Raw genomic sequence first — 27,339 nt, forward strand, 5'->3', positions numbered from 1 at the left:
TCTCTGAACTAGTTTATATGCATGAACTTCACCCACTTCCTTCCTCCATTGATGACTGCCAGTACTCCACTAATTTCCTCTCACTCTGTGCCTTTACCACGTTGCCAAGACACTCCCCAGCCCCTCTCTGGTTTCAAACCCCTCCTAAAGATTCACTTCTTACATGACACCCATAAGAAATGAAAAAAATACATCATGTTAATCCTGTCTCTGGGCCTATGGGGCCTGCAGTCTTCTCAATTACAGATTTTTGACTGAAAGATCTTTAGGGCAGGATCTTCTATAAGGGCAGAGCACACCATCAGTTGTTTACAAATTAACAATAACTAATCACCACTTTCTCCCAAAACAGTCATTTCCTACCTCAGCTCACTCAGATTTACTTGAAGGGGGAAGGCCTTCTTTGTAAATACATAAAGGTGAGCTCAGAGCAATACCATGTCAAAATGGAACTCCAAATATTTTGGCATATTAGGCCCAAAGGATGCCAAAGGGGATGATCTTGATGTTTTAAGTGTTCACAAAATGCCTCTGAATGAGTTACGAGTTCCTTGGAATAACTTCTATTATAAAGAAGAGGGTTTTTTTTACCTTGTATTAGAGTTAAAATAAAGTTTTAAAAGTGTAACAAAGAAAATATTACCACATTTAACCAAGTCTGTCATCTGTTAAAAGTGAACCATTTTAGTCATGACATGGAATGCTACAATTTACAAAGCACTCACGAAAAGTTTAGTGGAATTCTTCAATAGTGCATGAAAAAAAAAACTGTATTTATGAAACCACTTTCAAAACTCAGTAAGAATATAAATCTGCAATCAAAAATCTCATACCCACGAAACCAACACTAACAACATTTTACACCTACTTTCCTTCATATGAGTCATACCAGGAAATATCTGAAAACTACAATCCAGGATATTTGGAAAAAAATCTGGGATATTTGGGAAACAATCCCAGGCACACCTTTAATATAGTTGAAATTCACTGAATTGCAGATTTTTGGATGGAAAAAATAGTAGCTATTTTGCTAAAATAGCTGTTAATGTACAGGACTTGTAGCACTGCATTTCTGACTATACCACTGCCTCATTCGGGGACCCTGGGCAAGTCACTAAGGCCTGCTCTACACACAGATTTTGTGCCAGGGTAACTATTTTGGTTAGAGGTACAGTTTTTTTAAACCAATTTAGTTATCCCAGTACAACCGAAAGTGTGGCTGTAATTCTATACTGGTACAAGCACTTTGATACCAGGTCCATGCCAGGAAGTTGTCCCACTTTCATTATACTGGTACTGTTAAAATGAGAGAATTTTCATGCACCACCCAGGCCTTACATTCGATCTGTTTCCACCTATTTATGATTTTCCACTTCTCTCAACTGCTTTGTGATGCTCACGCTGAAGGAGCTCTACAAGCATAAAGTATTTTTATGGCTGCGTACCACGAGTGGGGTGCGTGGCTGGGAGCCTGACCTTTGCCTCGCCTCACAAGATATGAGGGGTAACGTAAGACCCGGGTAACGTTTGCCCCTGGGTCATGGTTTACGGACAGGGCTAAGAGGGCACGCAGCAGCCCGACTGATTTTCATCAATTCCATTCAGGAAAGTAAACAGAGACGGGGGGGGGGGGGGAATCCTGCCCTGCAGACACTCCCCAACAACATCCTCCAGGCAGCTCAACCCGACTAGCGGCTGCTCTCATGCCCCAGGCTCGCTAGCTGCCCCGGCCCGCCAGGTGGTGCCGCAACACGCTAGAGTCCACAAACCCCCCCGGGGGCGCCCCCAACCCGGCCCTGGCTGCCAAGCGCCCCCACCTAAAGGACCGGGGCCGCGCCCCCCAGGCTTGCTGCCTCACAGGGCAGGTTGGTCGCGTCGCGGGGCCGCTGGGAGTTGTAGTTCTCGGCCCCTCCCCTCTCCCGGCTCTCCCTGGAGCGCGATGCCCGGCCGGACTCCAGCCCCCAGCATGCCCCGCGCGGGGAACAGGGCCACCCTGTGGGACGCGCCCGGCTCCCTACTGCCCCAACCCTGCTGAGGGAGCGCGGCGCAGGTACTGAGCCGAGAGCGCACTGCCGCCCCGCTGTCGGAACCGCCAGGCCCCCCTCGCCTTACGCGCCACCTACCGGATAGCAAGGCGGCGACGCGGGAGGCCCCTGACAGACCCAGCAGCGGGAGGTAGGGGGAGAATCCGCTCCGATGTACTGCCTTGCTGTCACTGAGTATGCGCGATGGAGAGTTGAGCATGCGCAGTAACATCCGCTGAAGCCCCGGCCCTGCTCTGCCCTCACTTGGGATGACAGCGACGTCCCTGCGGCTAGCGGCGCGGGGCCAATCTGAGGGGAGGGGTGGGGATGGGCGGAGCCTGTGCAAGAGCGGGTCAGACTCAGCCAGCTGGTGGCAGGGGGAGGGACAAAAGGAGGGCATGGGGTGAAGGTCAGGCCAGGCCCTGGGGCCTGGTTAGTCCAGCTGTTGTTTAGGTGCCTGGTGGGGCACCTGGGAGTACCTGGCTGCCCTTGTCACTCACTGGGAGGTCACACACCTGGACAAACCTGGCCCACGGGGTTCTGTGGCTGCTAGCTGGTGTGAGATCCTTCTGTAGGCAGACTCCACTGTAATTCTTACATAGATAGATAACCCTGAGATAGATTGACAGCCCCAAGAATTCAAAAGGCATGGGTTGTGCACCAAAAGTTATGAAATTGAAAAATACACACACACACACTTTTTTTATTTGCTTTTATGTGTCCGAGTCGTTGGTGGTGCACCAGCATCATACTTCTGCTGTTACCTTTCTCAAAGAATCTGCACCCTAAAATCCATATACCTAAAACGTTTGTACATTCCTATAATATTCAGTACTGTTTTGGACTTCCGTTAGCATGTGATTCCGCCCCCCTCCTTCCCTTTTTAACTGAAAATTTATTAAAAATCCTTTTTTGTGTAACTAATCCCCCAACACTGAACCACATGCTTTACTCATCTGTTACTTCACTTGTTGCATACAGAGATGGTGAATTTTCTACTGAATTGTTTATATTTCTAAATGCATATCTGACATTTATAGCCTTTTATGTATGTTACATATTTTGCTATACTACATTGAAGTGATGTTTTTCATTCTGCTAAGTTTACTGTTTTGTACTGCCAAAATCAGGGATTTTTAAAAATATATGATTCTGTTACGCCTTTGCATTGGTGAGCAGGAGGCATAGTTTGTCTTTTGGTGAAATTAAAATACCCTGTGTCTACTATGTGTTTACAGTGGGATAGTTAATGCATGTTAATTACCCTTCGGTAAAAACACATTTTCTTTACAGCGAGGGGACAAACGATAATGCTGATTCAGAGATGTTAAATGCACCATTATTGTTTATGGCTTGACAACTCTGATACTGATTGTGCTAATAAGATGCCTCCTTTGCCATCAGAGGTATTTGTGTATGAATATCAGCAGCCTCCTCCCCATTTATGTGAGTATAATTGAAAACTAGTTACTGCATTTTAAACTAAAGGAATTAACAGAGGCTTTCCCCCACTCAGTTTCCCTTATTCAGGCTATGTCTACACTACGGACTTTACAGCGGCACAGCTGTACCACTGGTGCTGTGCCGCTGTAAGGTCTGCTGTGTAGCCACTCGGCAGGAGATGCTCTCCTGCTGACATAGAGCTGTCTACACTTGAAACTTATGTCAGTCAGAGGTGTGGTTTTTTTCACACCCCTGACCAGCAAAAGTTTTGTGGACGAAAGTGCTAGAGTAGACAAAGCCTAAGGGTTTGTCTACACAGACACTCTAAAGGTATGAAATTAATGCACATCATTTACAGTGCCTTAAACCCCTGTGTGGGCGCTCTCGTTCAGAAGTAGTCTCCTTAGTTTTGACAATGGCAGTCAGGGCACCCATAAAAAATTGCTTGAGTCCTTTCCTAAACTACTACTAATCATTAGGCCATTGACCTGTCTTGAACATTTTTAAAGTTTTGTATAATTCGGGTGTAATCCACATTTGATTTTTTAAGTCCAAAGAGAAGAAGGAAAGCAGTGGAGCACTCACCTTAATTTTCCAAAATTCCCCTTTGTAGAAAAGCTTTTGAAATATTTCACAGGTATCAGTTTTAGCCTGACAAAATTTCAAACCATCGTTTTAGATTCAAATTTAAGGTGATCTTGCTCCTTTTCTCTGCCCAGCACTGGTCAGGATGTTTTTTATGATCAGGAAAATGAAGGCCTGATAGTGTAATGGTAGATTGTGATGTGCACACAGAGAGCGTTGGCCCAGCTGTACAGTTATCCCCTCTATAAGCAATGTATATAAAGTGATGGCACTTGTGTCCCATTAGAATTAACCAATTGATCCACCTTTTTCTGGTGATCTAAATTGTAAATATTCCTCTTTGATTTCAGGTTCTACCTGCTCGCAACCACTTGATGTAAACCTTATCCTTTCCTCTGTGCTCCCAGGAAAATGTAAATACAAACACAGCATTGTTTCTTACACCTTTTCTTACATTATGATGGTAATAATAATGAGTCTATGACTGCAATAGCCACAAAGGTGTGATGACACAGTCCAATAGGCTGCAACAAAATATTTTCAGCTCACTTAAAACATTTAGATGTTGCATCTAAGCATACATGCAGAGTGCAGGGCTGATCACCTGGCCCTGGAACATCCAGAAGTAGGGTGTGACAGTTACTAGATATGCTCTGAAATTGTTTCAGCCGTATAGGATGTTTTCATTGTAGGACACCTTGGCAAGTCGTTCCCTGTTTACTCCCCTGATAGCTGTGCCAATCAGGTCTCAAGAGGGGAAATGTTATAACTATATCAGCTTAAGAGTCAAGACAGGCCTGTGGCATCAGTGGCTGATCAGGGCTGTGCGGGATGGGTTTGCTGACAACCTTGAGAAGTGTTTTGAAAAGAAGGAGGATGTTGACATTCTTATCAAGAACTGAAGAAGCCAGGCACATACACTGGAGGGATGAGTCATGGTACCTATTGAGTTCCTGGGGTCAAAAGGCCCCTCCCCCAGCCTAAGGGGAGGAACTACTGGACACATTGCTCAAATACATTCAGGGGATAACAAATGATAAAACAGGGATGGGAGTGAGGGTCACAGGGCCACAAGCAGGGAGTCATGGGGGGTGGGTGAGTCATGGCAGCTGCATGAGCAGTCCTGGTCTGACTGCAGGGTTGCCTCACAGAAGGGGACCCCAATCAGGCAAAAAAATGGAAGCCCCCAATAATCAGAAGGTGCTTTTAAATCTTTAGGCCTTAGTGCCATGTGGTCGAGGGTAGGTCTGCACAGCATCTGCAAGGGTTCTTCCCAGCATGGTTAGAGGTACACGTACTACCTCTGCTTGAGCCGGCATACTAAAAATAGAAGTGCAGCAGCGGCTTACACTGGCTGCCTAAGTACGTACCCAGGTGGTTGGATGGCAGGATTGTACTCTGATTGCTAGCTTGAGCTGCCACCCGTGATCCCACAGCCACACTGCTGCTTTTAACATGCTGACTCGAGCAGAGCTAGTGCGGGTATTTCTACCCGGCCTGGGAAGATCCCACACAGCTATTGCAGAAACGTATTCTTGGTAGCTAGCACCCTGGACTGGGATTCGGGTGATCAGAGTTCTTTCCCTGGTTCTGTCACTGAGCTGCTGTTGGGCCAGTCATACCCTTCCCTGTGCCTCAGTTTCCCCATTTGTAAAATAGGGATAATGATGCTAAATCCCCAATGCTTAGCCTGGGTTAGCCCTAACGGCTACATAGACCTTGCTTATTACAGAAGCTTTTATAACTTTCTCAAACTTAAGATTGTAACTCATTTGTGTGTGTCTGTTCACCTGTTTAACTTTGTGAATAGCTCTCATTTTCTTCTCCTATTTAATAAATCTTCATGTAGCTTATTATAGGATTGGCGACAAGCGTTGGCTGTGGCGTGAGATCTAAGGTGCAATTGATCTGGAGTAAGTGACTGGTCCTTTGGAACTGGGAGTAACCTGAATATTGCTGTGATTCTGGGTGTAAGGGACCTTCTATCACACAGGACAGGTAAGCTTACCTGGGTGGCAAAAGAGACTATTGGGAGTATCCATGGGGACTATCTGTGACTCCATGTTTAGGCTATTACAGAGCCTTAAGAATTTACACTTGTGTGGAAACAGAGTTAAAGGATTTAAATATAGGCTTCTCCATTGTAAGAAACAGCAATTGTCATGCTAAGTCTTATCCTAATATTGCGGGACCTGTAGAAGCAGGTGTGACGTTGTGCAGGGCAGGGAGCAGCTGGGACCCACACATGTGCACACCACTAGGGTAACCAGGCAGCAAGTGTGAAAAATCGGGACAGGGGATGGGGGATAATAGGATCCTATAAGAAAAAGACCCAAAAATCGGGACTGTCCCTATAAAATCAGGACATCTGGTCACCCTAGCACACCCCCAGGGAGTAGCGGGGACCCACACACGTGAAACGGAGCTCATTAATAACCGATCAACAGCATATATGATGCAATGTACATGTAACCCTTCTGCCCATCTAAGTTGGCAGCAACAAGGGCCGGGTTCTGTATCTAGGGGTTCCGTTTCAATAACGCAATGCAAAACCGGCTCGAGCCCCCACCCAGTGACCTGGGACAATTACACACCACCCCCTGGGCGCCTCTAGGAGGCAATACTTCCCCTCTCGCAAGCACGGAGTCTGAGTGTAACAGAAAATGTTTAATAACATGAGGTAAACGACATCAGCATTAAATTGGAAAAACAACACAAACAGGCTTCATGAGCAAAAAACCCACCCCAGCAAATTGGGCTGTGTCCTTTCCCTTTGGTTCTTGAAACCAGCAACCTAAGAATCACCAAAGTCCCAAAAGTCCAACAACCCCAAAGTCTCTTGGGTCCAGCAACCCAAGGATCACCAAAGTCCCAAAAGTCCAACAACCCCCCAAAGTCTCCGTCCCTGGTCAGTGCAGCCCCAGAGTTCAAGCGGGGTGGGGGGGAGGCACGCAGGGTGTTAAGGGGCACCTTATGTGATCCGAGGCCGACTGGCTGCCTCTCCGTGGGGTTCCGCCGCAGCCTTCTCCACGAGCCGCTCCACTCCACTCCACCAGCTGTCCCGTGAGCCGCTCCCACCGTCCACGAACTGCTCTGGCAGCTGCTCCGCTCTGCTCACCGACCTGGGATTCGCTCAGCTCCGCTCCAACCGTCCCCATGAGGCTCCACTCTGCTAGCTGCTCCGCCAGCCGCTTAGCAATATAGCTTCAGGCTCCCCCACTAGTTAACACAGTCTCAGTGATCTCAGCTCTTAATAACATTAGCTCTTTTATGATTTCAGCTCTTAGCAATTTCAGCTCATAGTAGGGGAGCCCCAGTGCTAGTGCACCATTGGCCCAAAGTCAATTCAGCTCAGCAGTCTGTAACTAGACTCCTAATGGAATCAAAGTTAGCTCTGACATTCAACAGTGGAGAGAGGAGATAGTACAATTGGTGTTTCAAACCCTCAAAGAGGGCCCATACCATCAGATATAAATACCTGTCCCCATCCTCTCTCAATTCACTGGGTTTTGTAACCCATGCCCCTTTTCAAGCAAGTGCTACTTAGGTAGTGGTGAAGGACTCACTCAGTCCTTCTGTCATACAACAGTTCCACTGGCCTTGATTCACAGAATCAGGGTAACAAAACTTTATTCTTCCTGCCCCAATAATAGAGAAACTGGGGATCCCACACCAGCCAAAGTAACCACTTTGAGTTGCTGTTATTTCATGCCAGGCGAGTGGGTGTGCCTATGCAAACCAGATCAGCCCCTGGAGTTCTTTTCCACACTCGCCATAATTCACCACCAGATGTCAGGGTAGAGCTCATCCTGACTCTGCTTACATCCATAATATATAATTTTATTATTTATATAGTTATGGAAAGTAAATAATACATGGAAGAAATGAAAGGCTTTTTTTAACATTATTTTTTTTGTTAGTCATCCCTGCCGGGGCCCCGCCAAAAATGTTCGAATTGGGCCCCGCCCTTCCTAAAGCCGGCCCTGTTGGGGGGTGGTCTGTAAATGAGGACTGGCCTGCCTCCGAAGGTCTGTGAGAGTGAGGGATCATTTTCCAGGATAGGTTGTAGATCGTGGATAATGCGCTGGCGAGGTTTTAGCTGGGGGCTGTATGTGATGGCCAGTGGTGTTCTGTTATTGTCCTTGTTGGGCCTGTCCTGTAGTAGGTGATTTCTGGGTACCCGTCTTGCTCTTTCAATCTGTTTCCTCACTTCCCCAGGTGGGTATTGTAGTTTTACGAATTTAAATCGAATTAACCCTGCACCCGTCTGCACAACGAAGCCATTTAATTCGAAATAAAGGGCTCTTTAAATCGATTTCTGTACTCCACCCCGACGAGCGGAGTAGCGCCAAAATCGATTTTATCATTTCAAATTAGAGTTAGTGTGGCCGCAATTCGATGGTATTGGCCTCCGGGAGCTATCCCACAGTGCACCATTGTGACCGCTCTGGACAGCAATCTGAACTCGGATGCACTGGCCAGGTAGACAGGAAAAGCCCCGCGAACATTTGAATTTCATTTCCTGTTTGCCCAGTATGGAGAGCACAGGTGACCATGCAGGCCGATAATCGAAAAAGAGCACCAGCATGGACCGTACGGGAGGTACTGGATCTGATCGCTATATGGGGAGAGGATTCAGTGCTAGCAGAACTTCGTTCAAAAAGACTAAATGCAAAAACTTTTGAAAAAATCTCCAAGGGCATGATGGAGAGAGGCCACAATAGGGACTCAGATCAGTGCCACATGAAAGTCAAGGAGCTCAGACAAGCCTATCAAAAAACAAAGGAGGCAAACGGTCGCTCCGGGTCAGAGCCGCGGACATGCCGCTTCTACGACGAGCTGCATGCAGTTCTAGAGGGGGCCGCCACCACTACCCCACCTCTGACCGTGGATTCCGAGGGGGGGATCATCTCATCAGCTACACCTGAGGATTCTGCGGACGGGGAAGAGGAGGAGGAGGAGGACGAGCTTGCAGAGAGCACCGAGCACTCCGTTCTCCCCAACAGCCAGGATCTTTTTCTCAGCCTGACTGAAGTACCCTCCCAACCCAGTATCCAAGACCACGACCCCATGGAAGGGACCTCAGGTGAGTTTACCTTTTAAAATATAAAACTTGTTTTAAAAGCAAGGGTTTTTAATGATTACTTTGCCCTGAGGACTTGGGATGCATTCGCAGCCAGTACAGCTACTGGAAAAGTCTGTTAACGTGTCTGGGGATGGAGTGGAAATCCTCCGGGGACATCTCCATGAAGCTGTCCTGGAGATACTCCAAAAGCCTTGCCACAAGGTTTCTGGGCAATGCAGCCTTATTCCGTCCTCCATGGTAGGACACTTGATCGCGCCATGCTTGCAGCAAGTAATCTGGTATCAATGCATGACAAAGCCTGGCAGCGTATGGTCCCGGTGTTTGCTGGCATTCAAGCAACATCCGTTCTTTATCTTACTGTGTAATCCTCAGGAGAGTGATATCGCTCATGGTAACCTGGTTGAAATACGGGAATTTAATTAAGGGGACAGAGGTGGCAGTTCCTACTGGGCTGTTTGCCTGTGGCTGAAAAGAAATCCTTCCCTGCAGTTACCCAAGTGCAGGGGATGTGTGGGGGGGAATTGGCCCAGAGCTTTTCGTGTTTGGCTAGCAGGGATCTTCCCTGATACCAGCCACGTGGAGGGGGGAGGGGTAAAGCGATCATCCCAGAGAATTCATGGCGGGGTGGGGGGTGTTTGGTTCCTGCAGGGATCTTCCCTGATACCAGCCACGCGGTGGGGGGAGGGATAAAGCAATCATCCAGAGAATTGGATGGGGGCGGGGGGTTAGTTTTTCTGCTGCTGAATGTTAACAGGAAAACCGCAGCACTCAACGGGCTTTGCTTGGTATGTGGGAAAGGAGGGCGCAGAAGCCGAAAGACAATGGCTTACCATGGCCGCATGCAAGCCGAATTCTGTTGCCCGGACCTGTGTCTGTGATCTCTAGCAGCAAAGCCACGGGCACTCAATATTAAGAGGCAAAATGCGACCTTGCACAGAAATCACATGTGCTATGTAATGTGAATAGTGTTGGTCACCGTGAAAGAGTATAAGCATTGTTCTGCAAAATGTATCTTTTTAAAAAATTCTCTCCTTTTTTCCCTCCCTTCAGCTGCTGCAAATTCTTCAAGCCTCCCTCCTCTGTCCCGAAGGCTATCACAGATAAGGCGTCGGAAAAAGAAGACGCGAGACGAGATGTTCGCAGAAATCATGGAATCCACCCGCAGTGACAGAGCTCATCTGAATGAGTGGAAGGACACGGTTTCAAAGTATAGGAAAGAAGACAGTGAACGTGAGGACAGGAGGGACCAACGTGAGGAGAGGAGAGACGCTCGAGATGAGAGGTGGTGGCAGGAAGATCAGAGGAGGCAGGATGCAACACTGGGGCTGCTGCGTGAGCAAACAGACATGCTCCGGCGTCTGGTGGAGCTTCAGGAACGGCAGCAGGATAACAGAGTGCCGCTACAGCCCCTGTATAACCCCCCTCCCCCCTCACCATGTTCCATAGCCTCCTCATCCAGACGTGTAAGAACGCGGGGGGGGAGGCTCTGTACACCTTCCCATTCCACCCCAGTGGACAGCCCAAGCAAAAGGCTGTCATTTTTTTAACCTTTTTTTAGTGGCCTTTTCCTTCCCCCCGATCCTCCTCCCAAACCCCACCCAGGTTCCCTCTCTCTTTTTATAATGTATTAATAAAGAATAAATGATTTTTAAACGATAGTGACTTTATTTGGTTTTAAAGCAAGCTGGGGGAAGGGGGAGGGTGGGTTCCTTACAGAGAATGAGTCAATAAAGGTGGCGGGTTTTCATGAAGGAGAAACAAACAGATATTTCACACTGTAGCCTGGCCAGTCATGAAACTGGTTTTCAAAGCTTCTCTGATGCACAGAGCTTCCTGGTGTGCTCTTCTAATCGCCCTGGTGTCTGGCTGCACGTAATCAGCAGCCAGGCGATTTGCCTCAGCCTCCCACCCCGCCATAAAGGTCTCGCCCTTACTTTCACAGAGACTGTGGAGCACACAGCAAGCAGAAATAACAACGGGGAGATTGATTTGGCTGAGGTCTGAGCGAGTCAGTAACAATGGCCAGCGACCTTTTAAACGGCCAAATGCAAATTCTACCACCATTCTGCACTTGCTCAGCCTGTAGTTGAACAGCTCCTGACTCCTGTCCAGGCTGCCTGTGTATGGCTTCATGAGCCATGGCATTAAGGGGTAGGCTGGGTCGCCAAGAATAACTATTGGCATTTCAACATCCCCGACGGTTATTTTCTGGTCCGGAAAGTAAGTCCCTTGCTGCAGCCCTTTAAACAGAGTAGTGTTCCTGAAGACGCGAGCGTCATGAACCCTTCCCGGCCAGCCCACATTGATGTTGGTGAAACGTCCCTTGTGATCCACAAGTGCTTGCAGCACCATTGAAAAGTACCCCTTGCGGTTTATGTAGTGGGTACCCTAGTGCTCCGGTGACAAGATAGGGATATGGGTTCCATCTATTGCCCCACCACAGTTAGGGAATCCCATTGCAGCAAAGCCATCCACTATGGCCTGCACATTTCCCAGAGTCACTACCTTTCGTAGCAGCACCTGAGTGATTGCTTTGGCTACTTGCATCACAGCAGCCCCCACAGTAGATTTGCCCACTCCAAATTGATTCCCGAGTGACCGGTAGCTGTCTGGCGTTGCAAGCTTCCACAGGGCTATCGCCACTCGCTTCTCAACTGTGAGGGCTGCTCTCATCTTGGTATTCTGGCGCTTCAGGGCAGGGGACAGCAAGTCACAAAGTTCCATGACAGTGCCCTTACGCATGCGAAAGTTCCGCAGCCACTGGGAATCATCCCACACCTGCAACACTATGCGGTCCCACCAGTCTGTGCTTGTTTCCCTTGCCCAGAATTGGCGTTCCATGGATAGAACCTGCCCCATTAACAACATGATCTCCAAAGCACCGGGGCCCGCGGTTAGAAGAATTCTGTGTCCGTGTCCATGTCCATGTTCTCATCACGCTTGTCGCTGCGCTGCCGCCGCCGCTGCCTCCTCGCCTCGTTTTTCTGGTCCTGGCTCAGCATAAACTCCACAAGAACGCGCGAGGTGTTTTCAATGTTCATGACTGCTGTCTTGAGCTGAGCGGGCTCCATGCTTGCTGTGGTATGGAGTCTGCAGTGTTCACCCAGGAAAAAAGGCACGAAATGGTTGTCTGCCGTCCGTTGCTTTCATGCAGGGAGGGAGGGAGGGGTGAGGCTGTACCCAGAACCACCTGCGACAATGTTTTTTGTCCCATCAGGCACTGGGATCTCAACCCAGAATTCCAATGGGCGGGGGAGACTGCGGGAACTATGGGATAGCTATGGGATAGCTACCCACAGTGCAACGCTCCAGAAATCGACGCTAGCCCCGGAACATGGACGCACACCGCTGAATTAATGTGCTTAGTGTGGCCGCATACATTCGACTTTATACAATCTGTTTCCCAAATTCGAATTATATAAATTCGGATTAATCCCGTAGTGTAGACATACCCTTATAGTTAGAAAGCTTTCCTAATATCTCATCTAAATCTCCCTTGCTTCAGATTTAGCCCATTACAACTTGTCCTGCCTTTGGTGGACATGGTTATGCTTCTACCTAAGGACTGTTCAACCTCTGTGAATACAAGAATCAAAATCCAAGTAACTGCTTCTGATGACCAACTCCTTCCCCTCCAGCCCATTGACTTTATCGTGGTCGGTAGCTTTGGCACAGCTTTCTTTCTCTTCTCTTTAGCTCATTCCAAATGAAACTGTTCAATGGCAGGTGCATAATTGATGCTTCCTTTTCTTAGTACATAGAGGCTGAAATATATTTCTGTTAAAAATCTGAGGAATGACATTCACAGAGTGTTAAATGATTGACACTCCAAATGGAACTCAGCACAGCAATTATTTGCCTATGCTAAGATTTATCGCTTTCTTTTGTAGTAATGCTGTCATTTGTGTACCTCCCACCCATGGAAAATCTTATTTCCTGAAGGAAGCATTTTAGTAGCCTGTAACTTCTTGTGAAAAGATGCAATACTGTATAGGAAGCAGATGAAATATAGGTAGATTAGAATAAGCAGATGTGGAAATATTAAACCATTTCTCAAGTGCCTCCTGTTTTACGTGCACAGCGTTACAGAAGTATTAAGTTCTTGTTTTGGTTCACTTAAATGTTCGGGTAAGTGGACACTTAAAACACTGCAGCTGTGCTGATGCAGTGCTTAAGTGAAGAAACTCCTATGCCAACAGGAGAGCTTCTCCCATCAGCTTAGTTAATCCACCTCCCCAAGACGTGATAGCTGTGTTGATGGGAGAAGCTCTCCCGTTGACATGATGCTGTCTACACAGGGGATTAGGTCGATGTAACTGCATTGCTCAGTGTGGATTTTTCACACCCCTGAGCAACATAGTTACACCAATATAGGTCTGTAGTGTAGACCCGACCTTTATTTCCAGAAAGTAATATTGTACTATGGCTAACACATTTTCCCCTTCATCTGGATGTTGTCTTGGAGACCACCCTGGCAACAATCAGTCTTAGAGGCAATCCAAAGAAACTCCCCGCTTGTCTGCTGAGGAGCAAGCCAAATTCCAGCTGGACAACACTCTGGGTGGCACGTCGGAGGTGATCCATCGCAAGGCGCTGCAGAGGATATATGCTGACAAAGCAGCCGACATCATAGACGGGCTGAGGAAAAATTCATTTGTTGCCGTTCCTATTGTGTTGAAATGGTACTTCCCAGGTTTCGGCATTATTACTTGTGTTTGAGTAAAACTCATCGTATGCTAGGCACTATCCAAACGTATAATACACACAGAGGCTCCAGTTGAGGAAAGCATACAGTCTGAGAAATGCAGATGCTTTTTATGTTCTAATAAGTGGTTGCGTTTCATAGTACCCAGCTACTATTGTGTCTAGTAAAGCCAAAACATCACTGGCCCTGCTGGCAGGATAAAGATTTTTTATTTTTCCTACCCAAGATAGGGCAGTCTTGAGTTCAAAAATCAAGCTGGGGTGGGGTTCTGTATTGTCAGTTTTGGACACAACTGAGTTTGATCCCATTATAAATCCCATCTGTGAAAGTGAAAAAGACTTTGAAGTGTACAGTCTGTATTGGATTCAGGTTCCAACTCAAAAATTACTGTGTTCTACTGCCAGCCTCCTGGTCAGAAAAAGGAAGTGAGTGCACAATATTGAGGGGGGGGCCAGAGACCACTCTCTTGAATAATAGTTATAACGGGCAATTTCAACTCCCCACGTATAAAATGTCAACCTCTGGAGAAGGTGAGGAGAAGGAGTTTTTCAATATTTTAAATAATTGCTTCTTGTAATAGCTAGTCTGTAGTTACACAAGAGGAGAGGTTATTGATTTAGCCCTGAATAACACTTAGATTCTGAATCAAGAAACAACTATGGTCAAACCATTGAGTGGTAGCGATCACAATATATATCAGTCCAGCATCCTTGGTGGAAGGGATCATACCAAAAATTAGTACTGTGATATGAGACGTAGGAAAGTGGAAGCTAAGTCAAAAGTTGGACACTTTTACAATCTTTAAAGCATAGGTTCCTGATCTATAGACTACAGGTCGTCAATGTGGTCTTGAATAGAAAGAGAGGTGGTTGACAGAATCTTCTTATACAGCCTCAATCTCTGCTATGAATTGAAGCAAATATGCCATTACTGTATATTGAAAAACTAACAAATCCCCTACCTAGCTGGAATTCTGTGTAGTGGTCACCCTATCTCAAGAAGGACATCTCAGTAATAAAGGACTCAGAAATGAGCATGGGGGGGAAGATGAGACATGGGAAGACTATGAGAAGTGATTGATGGTAATGAGGCTGTTTAGGTTTGAGAGATAGTGGTATCAGAGACGTTTTTACAGAGGTATACAAAATCTGATTGCTGCTGCTATTTACCTTTTCATATACGGACAAGGGGATATGAAAATGTGAAAATGAAAGGCAGGAAATGTAAAATTGATGAAAGGAAGTTCTCTTCTCTAGTACCATCTGTGTAGGACATTTTCTCTTGTGTCTTAGAATCTTAGCACAAGACTTTCCAAACTTCCTTAGCTCTTCCTTTTTTTACCCTTGAGGGCAGCCATGGTAGAGTGGAGTAAGAGCCAACCCCCTAGTGGTTACCACGTGTCACTCTTGAGTTTAAGTGCTGTCTTCCACCCAGTTCCTTGTTGAGCATGGTCAGTGAGCTGTAAAGAGAAGGTGGAAATTGAACTACAGTATTCAAAGAATGTGCGGAATGTGCCCCTACTAAACCGGCTGAAGGGGATAGTCCATAAATGAATGGAAACTAACCTTTGTGTTCTTTATAGCTTCTCTGTCCTCCTGGCTGGTTCTGGGTTTACACAGCAAGAGGCTACAACAGCATTTTGATGGAACCGTGTCATCATACTTTTCCACTTTCCCGATACATCTCTAACAATGTAGAACAAAGGATAATTAGAAATGAAAGTAATTCCCTTTAGCATTGTAGTTGCAGATTGTCAGATCTTTATTATGGTGGCTCCCTAATGTCCCCGTCAGAATTGGGGCCCCGTTATACAAATGCAGAAAGAGAACTCATGTCCGGAAGGACTTGCTTTTATGTTGCATCATGTTGAGGACATCTGCAGTCTCTAGCAGGTTCTCTGCTGAGGCAGGGCATAATGTGAGAACTAGACGTAAAGAAACGAGAGATGAAAGGAGAGGGGTAAGACTATGAGAAGGTGCTCTTAGACACCAGGGTATGGACATGGTATGAAAACTAGATTAGAGGAGGGATATAGGTTTGCGAAGGGACTGCCAAGTAAGAGGTACTTCTGGGATCTGTGTGCTTCTAGACTCCTGGAATGTTCAGCAATTATATCTCTGCAAAGTTCCCATGTCTTATCAAAAGTATGTAGGCTGCCTAGATGTACATTGTGATTCCTTAATCCTCAGTGAAGAGAAAGAGCTGTTTTTTCCATTATGTCAAGATGTGAGAGGTCGAGGGTTGTCTGATTCCCAACTTGTGGTGTTTTTCCTTTAAACATGATCAAGTTGGTTACAGTGCACTCTTTGTGAAGTGACAGAATGGACTTCTTTCTTCTAAGCTAGGTATAAGCTGGCTGAGAGGTTCAGAGTTTTGTGTATGCCTGTGTTGCATGGGGTGAAAAGAATATCTAGTTACAGGACCATAACAAGTATCAGAGAAGTTTGAGAGCTCTGAAATGTCTGGCAAGTGGTTAAATCCATGTATTAAATAAATTATGGGATGTCACAGATACCAGGGACTCTTTGGGGCAGCTGGTTACAACAGTTGAGATTTCTGTTATTTGTAACTTCTCACAAAGCAGAATTCTGGGATATTGACAATGAACCCAGACCCAGTCCTGGGACTCTGTAGGAGGTATACGGGGGGGGGGGGGGGGGGGGGGGAGTTTGGTTTATGTTCTGTTGAATGCCCTCATCATCACCCTGGTTAGTGGGGTATAGCCATGCATTTGTGGCCTATTTAACCTTCTGTAAAATAACATAGCCACAAAACCAATCTAAAGATTCATGGCCATTCCTGGAGAATTTTGCTATGCACGTTGTACCTCATTTGAAGTCCTTCTGAAACTTTCTGCTGTTTCAGTGGGCAATGGGCACTGAGCAGAAGCCTTACTGCCTCCAGCTTGTCTGGTCTAGGTTTTTATCCTACACCCATCAATGTGGTATCTTAGCATCTCGTAGCTTCTGTTTTGTTTTTTGTTGCTGCTAAGGTTAAAGATGAAAGAGGAAGTGGCGAGAAGCCCAGAGAGGATTCAACAAGGTCTGGAGGGAGCAGAATGAGAAACATTACCTGAAATCCCTGGATCACCAGGGGGTGCATCAGCTTCAAACAGAATGACACCAAGGCCCTGTATGCAATATGTGTAGGCCCTTGACACCAGAACTTGGGTTGTTGTGATGGATAATGTGAACTCTGGCCCTTCCCCCATAGGGTTTGGGGTTGTAATGAAAGAGGAAATCCAGTTCACTGGCAGTGCTTTGTACAAGGGTCTTAAAGACGTGGTAGGTTGCATATGTGAGACTCACCCATGCTCTGTGTATTTTGTCTTCCTCCCTCAGAGGCAAGAGCAGGCATCAGAAGATAATGCTGGAGTACCCATAGGCCCACACCTGTCACTAGCCTATGAGGACAGGCAAATCCTGGAGGATGCTGCTTCTCTTTATCATCCACCATGTGAAACAGCAGACAGGAATTCAGAAAGAGGACAAGTACAAAATCAAGCAGATCATGTACCACTTCATTCCGGACATGCTGTTTGCTGGGTGGTGCGAGCTCTCAGATGTGGAGGAGGAAATGGATGTGGATGAAGCCACTGGGGCTGCGAAAAAGCACAATGGAGTTGGGGGCAGCCTCCCTAAAGCCAAGCTGCTGTTCAGCAACACAGCGGCCCAGAAGCGACCGGGGGTGGGGGGCGAGGGGCGGAGGGGGGATGAAGTGTACAACCTCTTCTATGTCAACAACAACTGGTACATCTTCATGTGGCTTCACCAAATCCTATGCTTGCTACTGCTGAGGATTTGCACCCAGGCTGAGCGGCAAATCGAAGAGGAGAACCGGGAAAGGGAATGGGAGCGGGAAGTGCTAGGCATAAAATGAAACAAGAATGACAGCCCAGTGTGTGGATCTGGTACTTGATCTGTTTCCTGGTGTCTTGAGGAATCTGTGTTCCTCCCTCTCACCTGCCTTTAGGTCTTGTCTCTGTAAAATCCGGTACCTGCATTTTGGTAGTTTCCAAAATGTGAAATATAAGGATGCTGGTGGGCACTGAATGTAGCACAGCATGTTATCAAGGAGGAGATCTCTAGACCTGACCCTGGGGCTTGGAACATCCTACTTCATGGGGCTGTGGGGGAGAGGCATGGTATTTTGTATTGCTTTAACACTCCTTGCCAGCTGAATTTCTTAATTTTGGGTTGCGCTATTTTTCTACCTCATGAATGTACAAGTTGGATAAAAATCTTCTCTTGCCCCAAGCTTGTCATAAAATATCTCAGAGGAGGAGTCAGCCCCTGGCAATTGACAAAGCAGTCAGTTTTGGCTCTGGTATTAAAAAGTGTGTCTCCTTTTAAACTGGTGTTCAAATGATTTACCGACTAAAGAAAGCAGGGCAGGCCAAACCCAAGTAAGTCCAGGCAGTCCTATGTAGACCAGTAAAGAGCCTCCTTGATCTTCCATTTTCTGTTACAATGTCCGTGTAATCTGAGTGGTCTCAGCAAATATATGTATTTAGAATTCTCCAAGGGCTGGTTTCCTTAGTGGTGATAATGCTACAGTACTAAACTGCCTATGGCTGCCTGTTTCCTGCCAGCTAAAACCGGAGTAAAGTAGCTAATTTGGATTGAAGCAAAGGAGGAAGTGTGGACAGTCTTTGTTGGCCTTGAGGGAGGCAGAGGTGTTTGAACCTATAACAATTAAAAACAAACAGAAAACACAGAGAACTTTTCAAATTCCCTTTAAATTGGCATTGTTCCTTAACCAGTATTTTTAAAAACTTTATTTTCATCTTCCCTTGATGCCTATACCGCAGTGATGAGTGTTAGTTCAAAACTGGGTGTACCCTGAATGGCTTTTTTCATTTTCCTCCCCCTTTTACTATGTTTCTGCTACAGCCCACAAAACCTTTTAGAAGCTACATTAGCACATTCAGCTTGGAAAGGCGGTAACTGTCTGTGTAGCTTGCTCTGGATAAGGTGCTGGAGAAACAGGAGACCTGGGTTCTAGTTCGAGCTCTGCTACTTAGTTACTATGTGACCTCAGGCAAGTTGCTTCCCCCAACCCCCTTGGTCTCTGTTTTACATTCTTCAAGGCGGGGCCTAGTTGGTTGTGTGTCTGAATGGTGGCAAGCACAGAGGGGTCGCAGATATAGTTTGGGACCTCTGGGTGCTAGTGAAATACAAGTTAATAATAATGTGCAATGCGTATATTTCATAAGAGCCTTAGGACATATCTGCGTTCATATCTTTTTGGTGAGGTCTCTGCTTTAATGGTGTGCATAATGTTGTTTTGGTAGCAAGAACCTCTTTAGTTCTGAGAATTTTACCACCTCTGCCCTCCTCCGTGAGGCCTCTGACGGGTTACAGACCTGGCATTAATTTGAAAAGCTCTCATTTAAAGTCTTACAACGTTGTTCCTCATTTTATTGACCATTCTGGTAATTCATCAATTTGTCTGAGACCTTCAACATGTGGCCCTTTTGCTCCCAGAACTCATAGTGGGCCTGTAGGAACTGCCTTTGAGGGGTGTTACAATGTAGTTCATGTTACACCTTCTCTTCCTCTAGTGGATATTGATGTGGAGGATTACTACCCAGCTTTCAGAGGGGTAGCCGTGTTAGTCTGTATCAGTAAAAACAACGAGGAGTCCTTGTGGCACCTTAGAGACTAACACATTTATTTGGGCACAAGCTTTTGTGGGCTATAACCCACTTCATCAGATGCATGGAGTGGAAAATACAGTAAGCAGGTATAAATATACAGCACATGAAAAGATGGGAGTTGCCTTACCAAGTGCAGACTGTCCTCCACTATCCAAGAGATGCCTAGTATCAGGTGGGACCACATTTGAAGTGTTCTCTTGCTCTTAGAAAACCTGAAGCATTTGTAAACACAAGGACCAAAACTGTAAGGACTCTTGGAAAAGGTTCTGTATTTCTTTTGAATAACAACTTGCTTCTGGATTTCACACACACTGGCTGGCTCTTGAAGCTGGTATATTTGTGGCTTTTAGCTGCTTGTTGTCACTTGAACTCTGTAAGCCCAAGTGTCGACTCTCACATGCTGGCTACCTCGATGATCCAATTTCTATGGAGAATTGTTAAGCACAAATTAGAGTATAAAGACAGGGCTAAAAACAAGTTCTTAATTTCAGTTTTGACAGGAAATCGGCAGTCAACCGGCTCTTTATTTAAATTTGGGAATATAATTAATATTTAGAATTTGATTTAATTATTTTTAATTTCCCCTCCACAAACAACCAACTAATCAACCTTTGGATTTGGTGTAGCGATTCCATGGCAAGAGAACGGCCTAACAAGCCCTTCCTGCGTACCTCGATGGTCTAAATCTTTGCCAGCTGTCAGGCATTTCCTTCATAATGCTCACTTAAAGGTTCTTAATCCGTACTTACTTTGTATGTGTAACTGTACTTTGCCAGCATCATTATTTATTTTAAAGGACACAATGTTTTCCAATGGGTGTAGTAGTAATTCACAGTAGAAGAGGCTACTATGTTCATAACCTAAATAATTGTTTTTTAGTTTTAAAACTTAGATGTCTAGAATTTTTTTTTTTGCTGTGGTTTGACCAGGCAGAGGTTTGAAGCAGGAATTTTGAAGGGAATGTTCATTTCTAATCTGCATTGATGGACATATTCTTTAGCTGGTTCTGAGACTTGCGTGGTGCATAGTGGAGAAGAACTGGAAATCTGACCAATTCTGCCACAGCGTATATGTATGCAGGGGAGATAAAATAGTTTCTCATCAATTATAGCTTTTGACATAAGTGTTTGCATGCAAACATGTAAGTCTAGAAGTGCAGGCAAATGACGAAGGCTCAGCCTGGCTTGTTTGGATTAATGTCAAACTCTGCTTGTTGCCACATGGAGAAGTTTATTTTGGAGATTTTCTTAGTGTTCTGTTTTGTCTACGGCCTGACTGCAGAAGGCAGGTTGTCCATAGTGCACACTAGTGCAAAGCCTCTGACTGACTTGGGTTGGGGAGAGGGGGCTACTGCAGTATACAGTGCACCAAGTCCAGAGACATTTAAAACCACTTCACTAACTCCTCTCCTCTGTGTCCTTCCTGCTCCCAGCTTCAGCACACAGTGAGCGATGAGATCTGCATGCAGGTGACAGAGCTTTACCTGTCGGAGAATAGCAACGGAGCTACCAGAGGCCTGCTGTCCTCACAGTCATCTCGGGCCCTTGTGGAGGCCAAGTACCAGCGCAAAGCCGAGCAGCCCATGTCAGACGAGAACTGTTTCAAGGTAAAAACCATATCTGCCTGCAGTGACGCTTGGAGGAGGACTCCTGGAGGAGCTTGCTGAGAGAGGAGGGGAAGTACGAAGGCTCGCTGAGAAAGGAGAATGGGCTCAGCTTTTCATTTTACGTAACTCTCCAAATATCCCAAGGACCTCTGGACACCTGTGTGCTCCGCAGCTCTCCTAGAGCTTGAGAGGGCGACCTGATTGTGCATTCTAGCCTGGTGGAGCTGCCGAGTACCTGCTCTGTGACTGTCGGTCTTAATAGAGCCCTTGGCGGGGCTTGCATCCATCCAGACAGGAACTGTAGAACGAACAGGAAAAACAGAAGAATATTTCTATAAAGAGTTCCTCGGAAATGGGACATTTGCAAGGAAGATGGAAAAATACGTATCCTGAAGGAAAGCTGGGATTTGTCCCTGTATTTCTCAGTGTCCCAAAGCCAGAGTAATACTGTATTGAGTGATTGCTGCCACTAGGCTTTTAATCTCTGTCTCTCCCTCCCTCCCGTGGGGTGGGTCACTGACGCTTTCCACCTTTTTCTCCATCTCATCCATTGTAGACTGTAACGGTCTCTTACTAATATTTGTCACCTCTGCGTTAAATAAACCTGACTCTCAGTTCAAATCAAATTCATACTTCTCGTCGCTGTGAAATCAGAAGTGGCCGGGCCCATCTTGAACTAGTGAAATTCATTGATAATGGCTTTGATATTTATAGGGCGTCTCTGTGTTCCCGATGAGAGTCTCAAAATAAGCAGGGAAGCAAAGAATTGAAACTGCACAAATTGATCAGAAAACAGCATGCTGCTAAAAGGGGTCCAGCTCCTTGCTTTGCCTTTATAAACATCCCAATTTCGAGCAAACTCTGTGGGTAACAGAGAGATTTTTTCTGATTGTTAATAAAATACCAACTGTTCACTGCAGCAATTCATGCTTTTTTCTTCCACCTCTCTTTAAGTATGTCATGGTTCTCTATCCAGGAATTCTCTTCTGCCCATATATGTAGAATAATTTCTTTATCCTTTTACCCTCTGTTAGATTAGCTCCTTAGTGATCTAGAACTTTCCACTCATTGTCAAAACTCCTTTTGTGTTCAGATTGTGTAACTGGGGCTAGTATCCTACCGTTGTTCCCAGCAAAGTGGAAGGCACAGTATTATGCTGGAGAGTTGCATAAAGTTTATTGGATTTATTTTTCTGAATAATTGGTTACTAAGTCTCCTTCCGCATTCTGCTTTGTAGCTGATGTTCATTCAGAGCAGAGGCCAGGTCCAATTAACCATCGAGCTGCTGGACACCGAAGAGGAGAATTCGGATGACTCCGTAGAGGCAGAGGTAAGAGCCGATTGTCCTTGGAGTTCAGCTGCAGCTATTAAGCATGTAAAGTTTAAATGGGGGTATAACTGGATGAAGATGGCAGAGCTGTCAGTGTTTCAGATGCTATAGTTTATGACCTACTTCTAGTCCTACAGGACACATTCATTCTGTGACACAGTGCACTCAGTGAATTGGGTTGAACAAGCCTTGTTGGCATCTCTTATTAAGAATTTCAAAAACCAGACAGTGCAGGTGCATATAGGGGGAGGGATAGCTCAGTGGTTTGAGCATTGGCCTGCTAAACCCAGGGTTGTGAGTTCAATCCTTGAAGGGGCCACTTAAGGATCTGGGGCAACAATCAGTACTTGGTCCTGCTAGTGAAGGCAGGGGGCTGGACTCGATGACCTTTCAGGGTCCCTTCCAGTTCTATGATATAGGTATATCCATCCATGGGAGGAGAGTGAGTGGGACCTGTGTGAAATATATGGAGTCTCCAAAGGTTGCTTTTCTTTCATCCACTTCCAACCAAACCCCTTCAGAGTTGGGTTTGAATTGTTTGATTTGGCAGATGTTGGTTAACCCCTTGTGTTCTGTGCCCAATTTCAGCGTTGGTCAGACTACGTAGAGCGGTACGTCAACTCTGATTCTACCTCTCCCGAACTTTGGGAACATCTGGCCCAGAAGCCGGTTTTCCTGCCAAGGTGAGTGAACAAGCTGTGGCTGTGAAAAGTGACACACAGACCACGAGTACCCATGTCAGCAGAGGGAGAAAATCTTACTCTGTCACAGTGTTGGGTATTGCAGTCTCTTGTTTGTTTTTAGTACTCTGCCACTTTAGAAGACATTAACCTGGGAGTAGCATATAGAGACACAGTGCTGCTGTTTATTCCAAGAGCCCACCCTGGGCTCCTGCTCTCCAGTGACTGAGAGAGAGCATAGTCCACAGGCTGCAGAGAGGTCAGGGTTTGGGGAGTCACCAGCCCCGTTTTTTTTTTGGCAATCCTGCCTTTGCTTACAATAGCCCTCTAGCTGAGTGCGGAAGGTGCTGAGTCAGTGCTTTGCGCTAGCAGGAAGTTGGTTACAAAACAGCTTTGAAAGGCCCTCACTCTCTGTAAACAGCTGAGATCAGTGGGTTGGCTTATGGTAGACACATGAGCCTAACCGACTTTAATTTGTGACCATTCCACTCTGAGCAATACTTTGGGTTCCGAAGGGCTGGCCTGGAGCCACCAGATATGCCCAGCCTAGTGGACAGAGGATGAGCACTAATCCCAGCAGGGATTCTCTGGTTTACAGGAACCTGAGGCGGATCCGTAAGTGTCAGCGTGGTCGGGAGCAGCAGGAGAAGGAAGGGAAGGAGGGAAACAGTAAGAAGTCCATGGAGAATGTGGAGAGCTTGGACAAGCTGGAGTGTAAATTCAAACTGAACTCCTATAAGATGGTGCACGTCAGGGGTCGGCAACCTCTGGCACACGGCTCGCCAGGGTAAGCACCCTGGGGCCAGGCCAGTTTGTTTACCTGCTGCGTCGGCAGGTTTGGCCGATCGCGGCTCCCGCTGGCCGCAGTTCGCCGCTCCAGGCCAATGGGGGCGGCGGGAAGCCGCAGCCAGCACATGCCTTGGCCCGTGCCACTTCCCACAGCCCCCATTGGCCTGGGATGGCGAACCACGGCCAGTGGGAGCCGCGATCGGCCGAACCTGCCGACGCAGCAGGTAAACAAACTGGCCCGGCCCCAGGGTGCTTACCCTGGCGAGCCGTGTGCCAGAGATTTCCGACCCCTGGTGTACATGATCAAATCGGGGGATTACATGTACAGAAGGACTGCTCTGCTGCGTGCTCAGCAGGTAGGAGTTGAGTGAAAGGAATGGGATGAGCAGCTGGTGTTTCCCTGAACCTCTTGCTCCCAAAGGGCATCTGGGGAGAGTCAGATAAAGTGTCTGGGGTGGGGGGGGGGAGGGGTTGTTCTCCTGTAACATTTAGTAGTCTTCATATTGCTTTGAGGACTGGACACGACATAGTTTAGTCCACTGGACGCTGTAAACTTCCTCTGAATGTTCCTGAGATGTAACCCTTCCTTTCCTCCCCCTCCATTTCCCAAACTCTCCTGTTAGAGTAGGCAGCTCTTAGCATCCTTTTACTCGTAGGTTTCTTGCCTAGGGGCACCTCACATTGGTTGCTAATCCCCCTTGTTAGGGTGGGCCTAAAAAAGGGGATAGCAAAGAACTGAAATGCTGAAAAACTGACCCGTGTTCTGACATAGCCCTCCAAGCTCATCTCATCAAGGAGCTGTGCCTCGACCCTGCAGTCACTGAGAATGGGAGTCTAGGGTTGCTCCCGTGCAGCGGAGCACTGCAAACGAATATACCAGCTGCTTGAAAGTGCTGGGTGTGGGACTAGGATAGCCGCAGTGATGTCATAATTACAGAAAGGTCCAAGGTGGATAAAAATTGGAAGACTTTTTTAAAAATTAAATAAAATTCCTTTTTAAAATTTTTTGTTACTTATAAGTTTTTCTTTTTTAAAAATGAGCCAGTTTAAAATGAAATCAGAATTTAATACAAAATATGTTGAGGCCTAAACTTAGACGATTATAATAAGAGAAATAAATATGCTGAATCCATGACCCTCTCTTAAAAAACAAAAAACAAAACCACTATTTTCTAACATACTAAAAGTGTTTGGTTAATAAGAATCTGAAAATATAGTTATGGTGTACACTTCTAGGTAGCAAACAGATGTACCAAATCTACTGTAAAGTGTCTATTTAGTTGTAAGTCAAGGTGTTTTAATGGGTATATCAACTAATGAGTGCATCTTTCTTTAGAAAACAGCTGAAATACAAATGCTGATTTAAATCAGTCCACCCTGGAAATGTCACAATGCATATTTTCCCAGGACTCAGAAGTTCAGGTTCTAACAGAATAGCACAGCTATGGGAATATGTGCAATAGTTACTGGGACTGACTACTGTAATTAAGTCAGTGTTAAACTTAACTAACTCTTTCTTAAATTACTCATAACTCAGATTCCTTTTTGGTTTGAAATTTCTTAGGCTCTGTTTCGGTCCAAAAATAACTTTATTTTAGTGGGGGTGCCGTGTGCATGCGCGCATGTGCTGTGAGAGGTTGGGAACAAATATATCCATCTCAGCACTTCCCTCTTCTATTCCAGCTGGAATTCTTCCACGCACGTGAGACTGTTTCTGTATTGTTTTGTATAAACCCCTGCATTGAAGGCTGAACAGTCTTGCATCACCTGACACTGCCATTAATCAGGGAAAAGATATGAGAAGCTTAGCATTATTGCAGCCTTAGGGTTCTAATCAAGCAGTCAAGTCAGGAACTTCTGGAAATTACTTCTGTTGGGTGTTTAATTCTGCTCTGGTGCACATGTATGTTTTGTGTGTCCCTGTTTTGATCATTAGCAGAGTGTTGAATCCATTTCATACAATATACGGGATATACACTGTGGCAGAGTTAACATTCTGGTTCAGAGTTCAACAAATATTTGATGATTTTTGACTTTGATGACTTCTGAGCACTTGATTTCACGAACACTAGGCTTTTGGGGATTTCCAGTTGGGAATAAGGATGGCTGTGCCTGCTTGTTCATACACTGCCTCCAATTTACTGATGCTTTCCCTTGATCAGTCGGCAAGGGTCAGTGTTTGTATTCCCAGTTCCCCAGCAGTGCTAAACATGCCAAATCTGTGGGTCTAGGGAAGTGGATTTGTTTTCACTTTTTAAGTGTTTCGTGATCTTTTGTCTCTCCCGTTTCTGTAGTCCCATGAAAGAGTGAGCAAGCGGCTGCACCAGCGATTCCAAGCCTGGGTGGACAAATGGACCAAGGAGCATGTGACCCGTGAAATGGCAGCTGAGACAAACAAGTGGCTAATGGGAGAAGGGTTGGAGGGTTTGGTGCCCTGTACCACTACCTGTGATACAGAGACCCTGCACTTTGTGAGCATTAACAAGTACAGTGTCAAATACGGCACAATATTCAAGACACCGTAAAGTCCCTGAGTGAGGGAAGATCACGTGGTGTGTGTATGTGTGTGCGTATCAAGGAAACGAGGAAGATGCCTTTCTCCCCTCACTGTGTATCTCCGTAACGTGGCCAGTTGACTAGTGCACAGCTGGTACATCCTGTCACCAGCGGGATTCGGTTTAGGAAAACGGATCTCTACAACCCTAAGCTGGATGTTGCCAACAGGCCTCTGACTTCAGCGTGCACTGTGGAGGGAAGGATCCTTTTCAGAACTGAGTGATCCTAGAGAAATGCAGCTAGCTCATATGCTCCAGCACTTCTGAGACTAACTCCTCAATGGCCTGAACTTCAAGGGAAGAGAACTGGATGTTGCATACATCCTGACCTGAGTGGTGCATTTAAAGTTATATGCTCAGATATGTCGTGAAACCAGAGGTGCCTATCACAACTGGATTCTCGGCAGAAACAACACAATTTTAACATGTTCCCCTTCCTTTTTTGTAAATAAATGTACATATTGTCAATTTTTTCCCTTTTTTTATTAAAGGAAATATGCTTGATGTGCTAGTATAACTGTACCAGCTTCTTGTGTACCATAGTACCAGGTGGCTTGAGAGTTAGTACCAACAAACAGACCTATGGAGATATTTATTACACTTTTTACCAAAGGGAGTTATCGTTGTAGTGCTTTTGTGTGGAAATTGTTCTCTCCTTTCTTTTGTAAATAAAAATACATCTTGGTTCTTATTGAGGAAGACACTCGCTCACCCACGGCCCTGTTCCTGTTCTGAAAGGCACCATGCAGTTTGCAGTGCGGAGAGGGGACATTTGACCATTTTATTATTGGCTTCATAATCTGAAGTGTTGCTGAGCTACCTAGCTGGGGTTGATTGTGCTTATGTATTTTCCCTCTCAGTATTGGAGAAAACATCC

The 27,339-nt window shown here is 46.0% G+C and overlaps 3 protein-coding genes across 3 annotated transcripts in view; 2 read left to right on the plus strand and 1 right to left on the minus strand.

The window, feature by feature from the left end:
- The window catches only part of CDIP1 (cell death inducing p53 target 1), a 30,637-nt gene extending 28,417 nt beyond the window's left edge, over positions 1-2,220 (minus strand). The window contains exon 1 of the mRNA XM_054042593.1: positions 2,124-2,220. The gene's annotated coding sequence lies outside the window, so the exon portion shown is untranslated. The remainder of the gene's footprint in view (positions 1-2,123) is intronic.
- Positions 2,221-5,974: 3,754 nt separating this feature from the next.
- Positions 5,975-26,606, plus strand: LOC128844675 (paired amphipathic helix protein Sin3a-like; the record flags this gene model as incomplete). The annotated part of the gene is made up of 8 exons (XM_054042594.1): positions 5,975-6,050; positions 20,129-20,232; positions 20,935-21,108; positions 22,346-22,438; positions 23,027-23,121; positions 23,717-23,861; positions 24,174-24,263; positions 26,202-26,606. Coding segments are annotated over 8 exons (1,008 nt in total), but the record flags the coding sequence as incomplete, so codon positions are not given.
- Positions 8,621-10,721, plus strand: LOC128844673 (uncharacterized). The gene is made up of 2 exons (XM_054042592.1): positions 8,621-9,138; positions 10,189-10,721. Exons 1-2 carry the CDS (start codon positions 8,754-8,756, stop codon positions 10,683-10,685), a joined length of 882 nt encoding a protein of 293 aa, XP_053898567.1. The 5' UTR covers positions 8,621-8,753; the 3' UTR covers positions 10,686-10,721.
- Positions 26,607-27,339: the final 733 nt, after the last annotated feature.

The sequence above is a fragment of the Malaclemys terrapin genome, chromosome 10, assembly GCF_027887155.1.
Source record: "Malaclemys terrapin pileata isolate rMalTer1 chromosome 10, rMalTer1.hap1, whole genome shotgun sequence".
Classification (NCBI taxonomy): Eukaryota; Metazoa; Chordata; order Testudines; family Emydidae; genus Malaclemys; species Malaclemys terrapin.

Bases quoted from the DNA above. Each gene is read 5' to 3' on its own strand.
- LOC128844673 (XM_054042592.1), top strand. From the start codon at position 8,754: ATGATGGAGAGAGGCCACAATAGGGACTCAGATCAGTGCCACATGAAA. The intron at 9,139-10,188 runs GTGAGTTTACCT...CCCTCCCTTCAG, and splicing joins CCCCATGGAAGGGACCTCAG to CTGCTGCAAATTCTTCAAGC.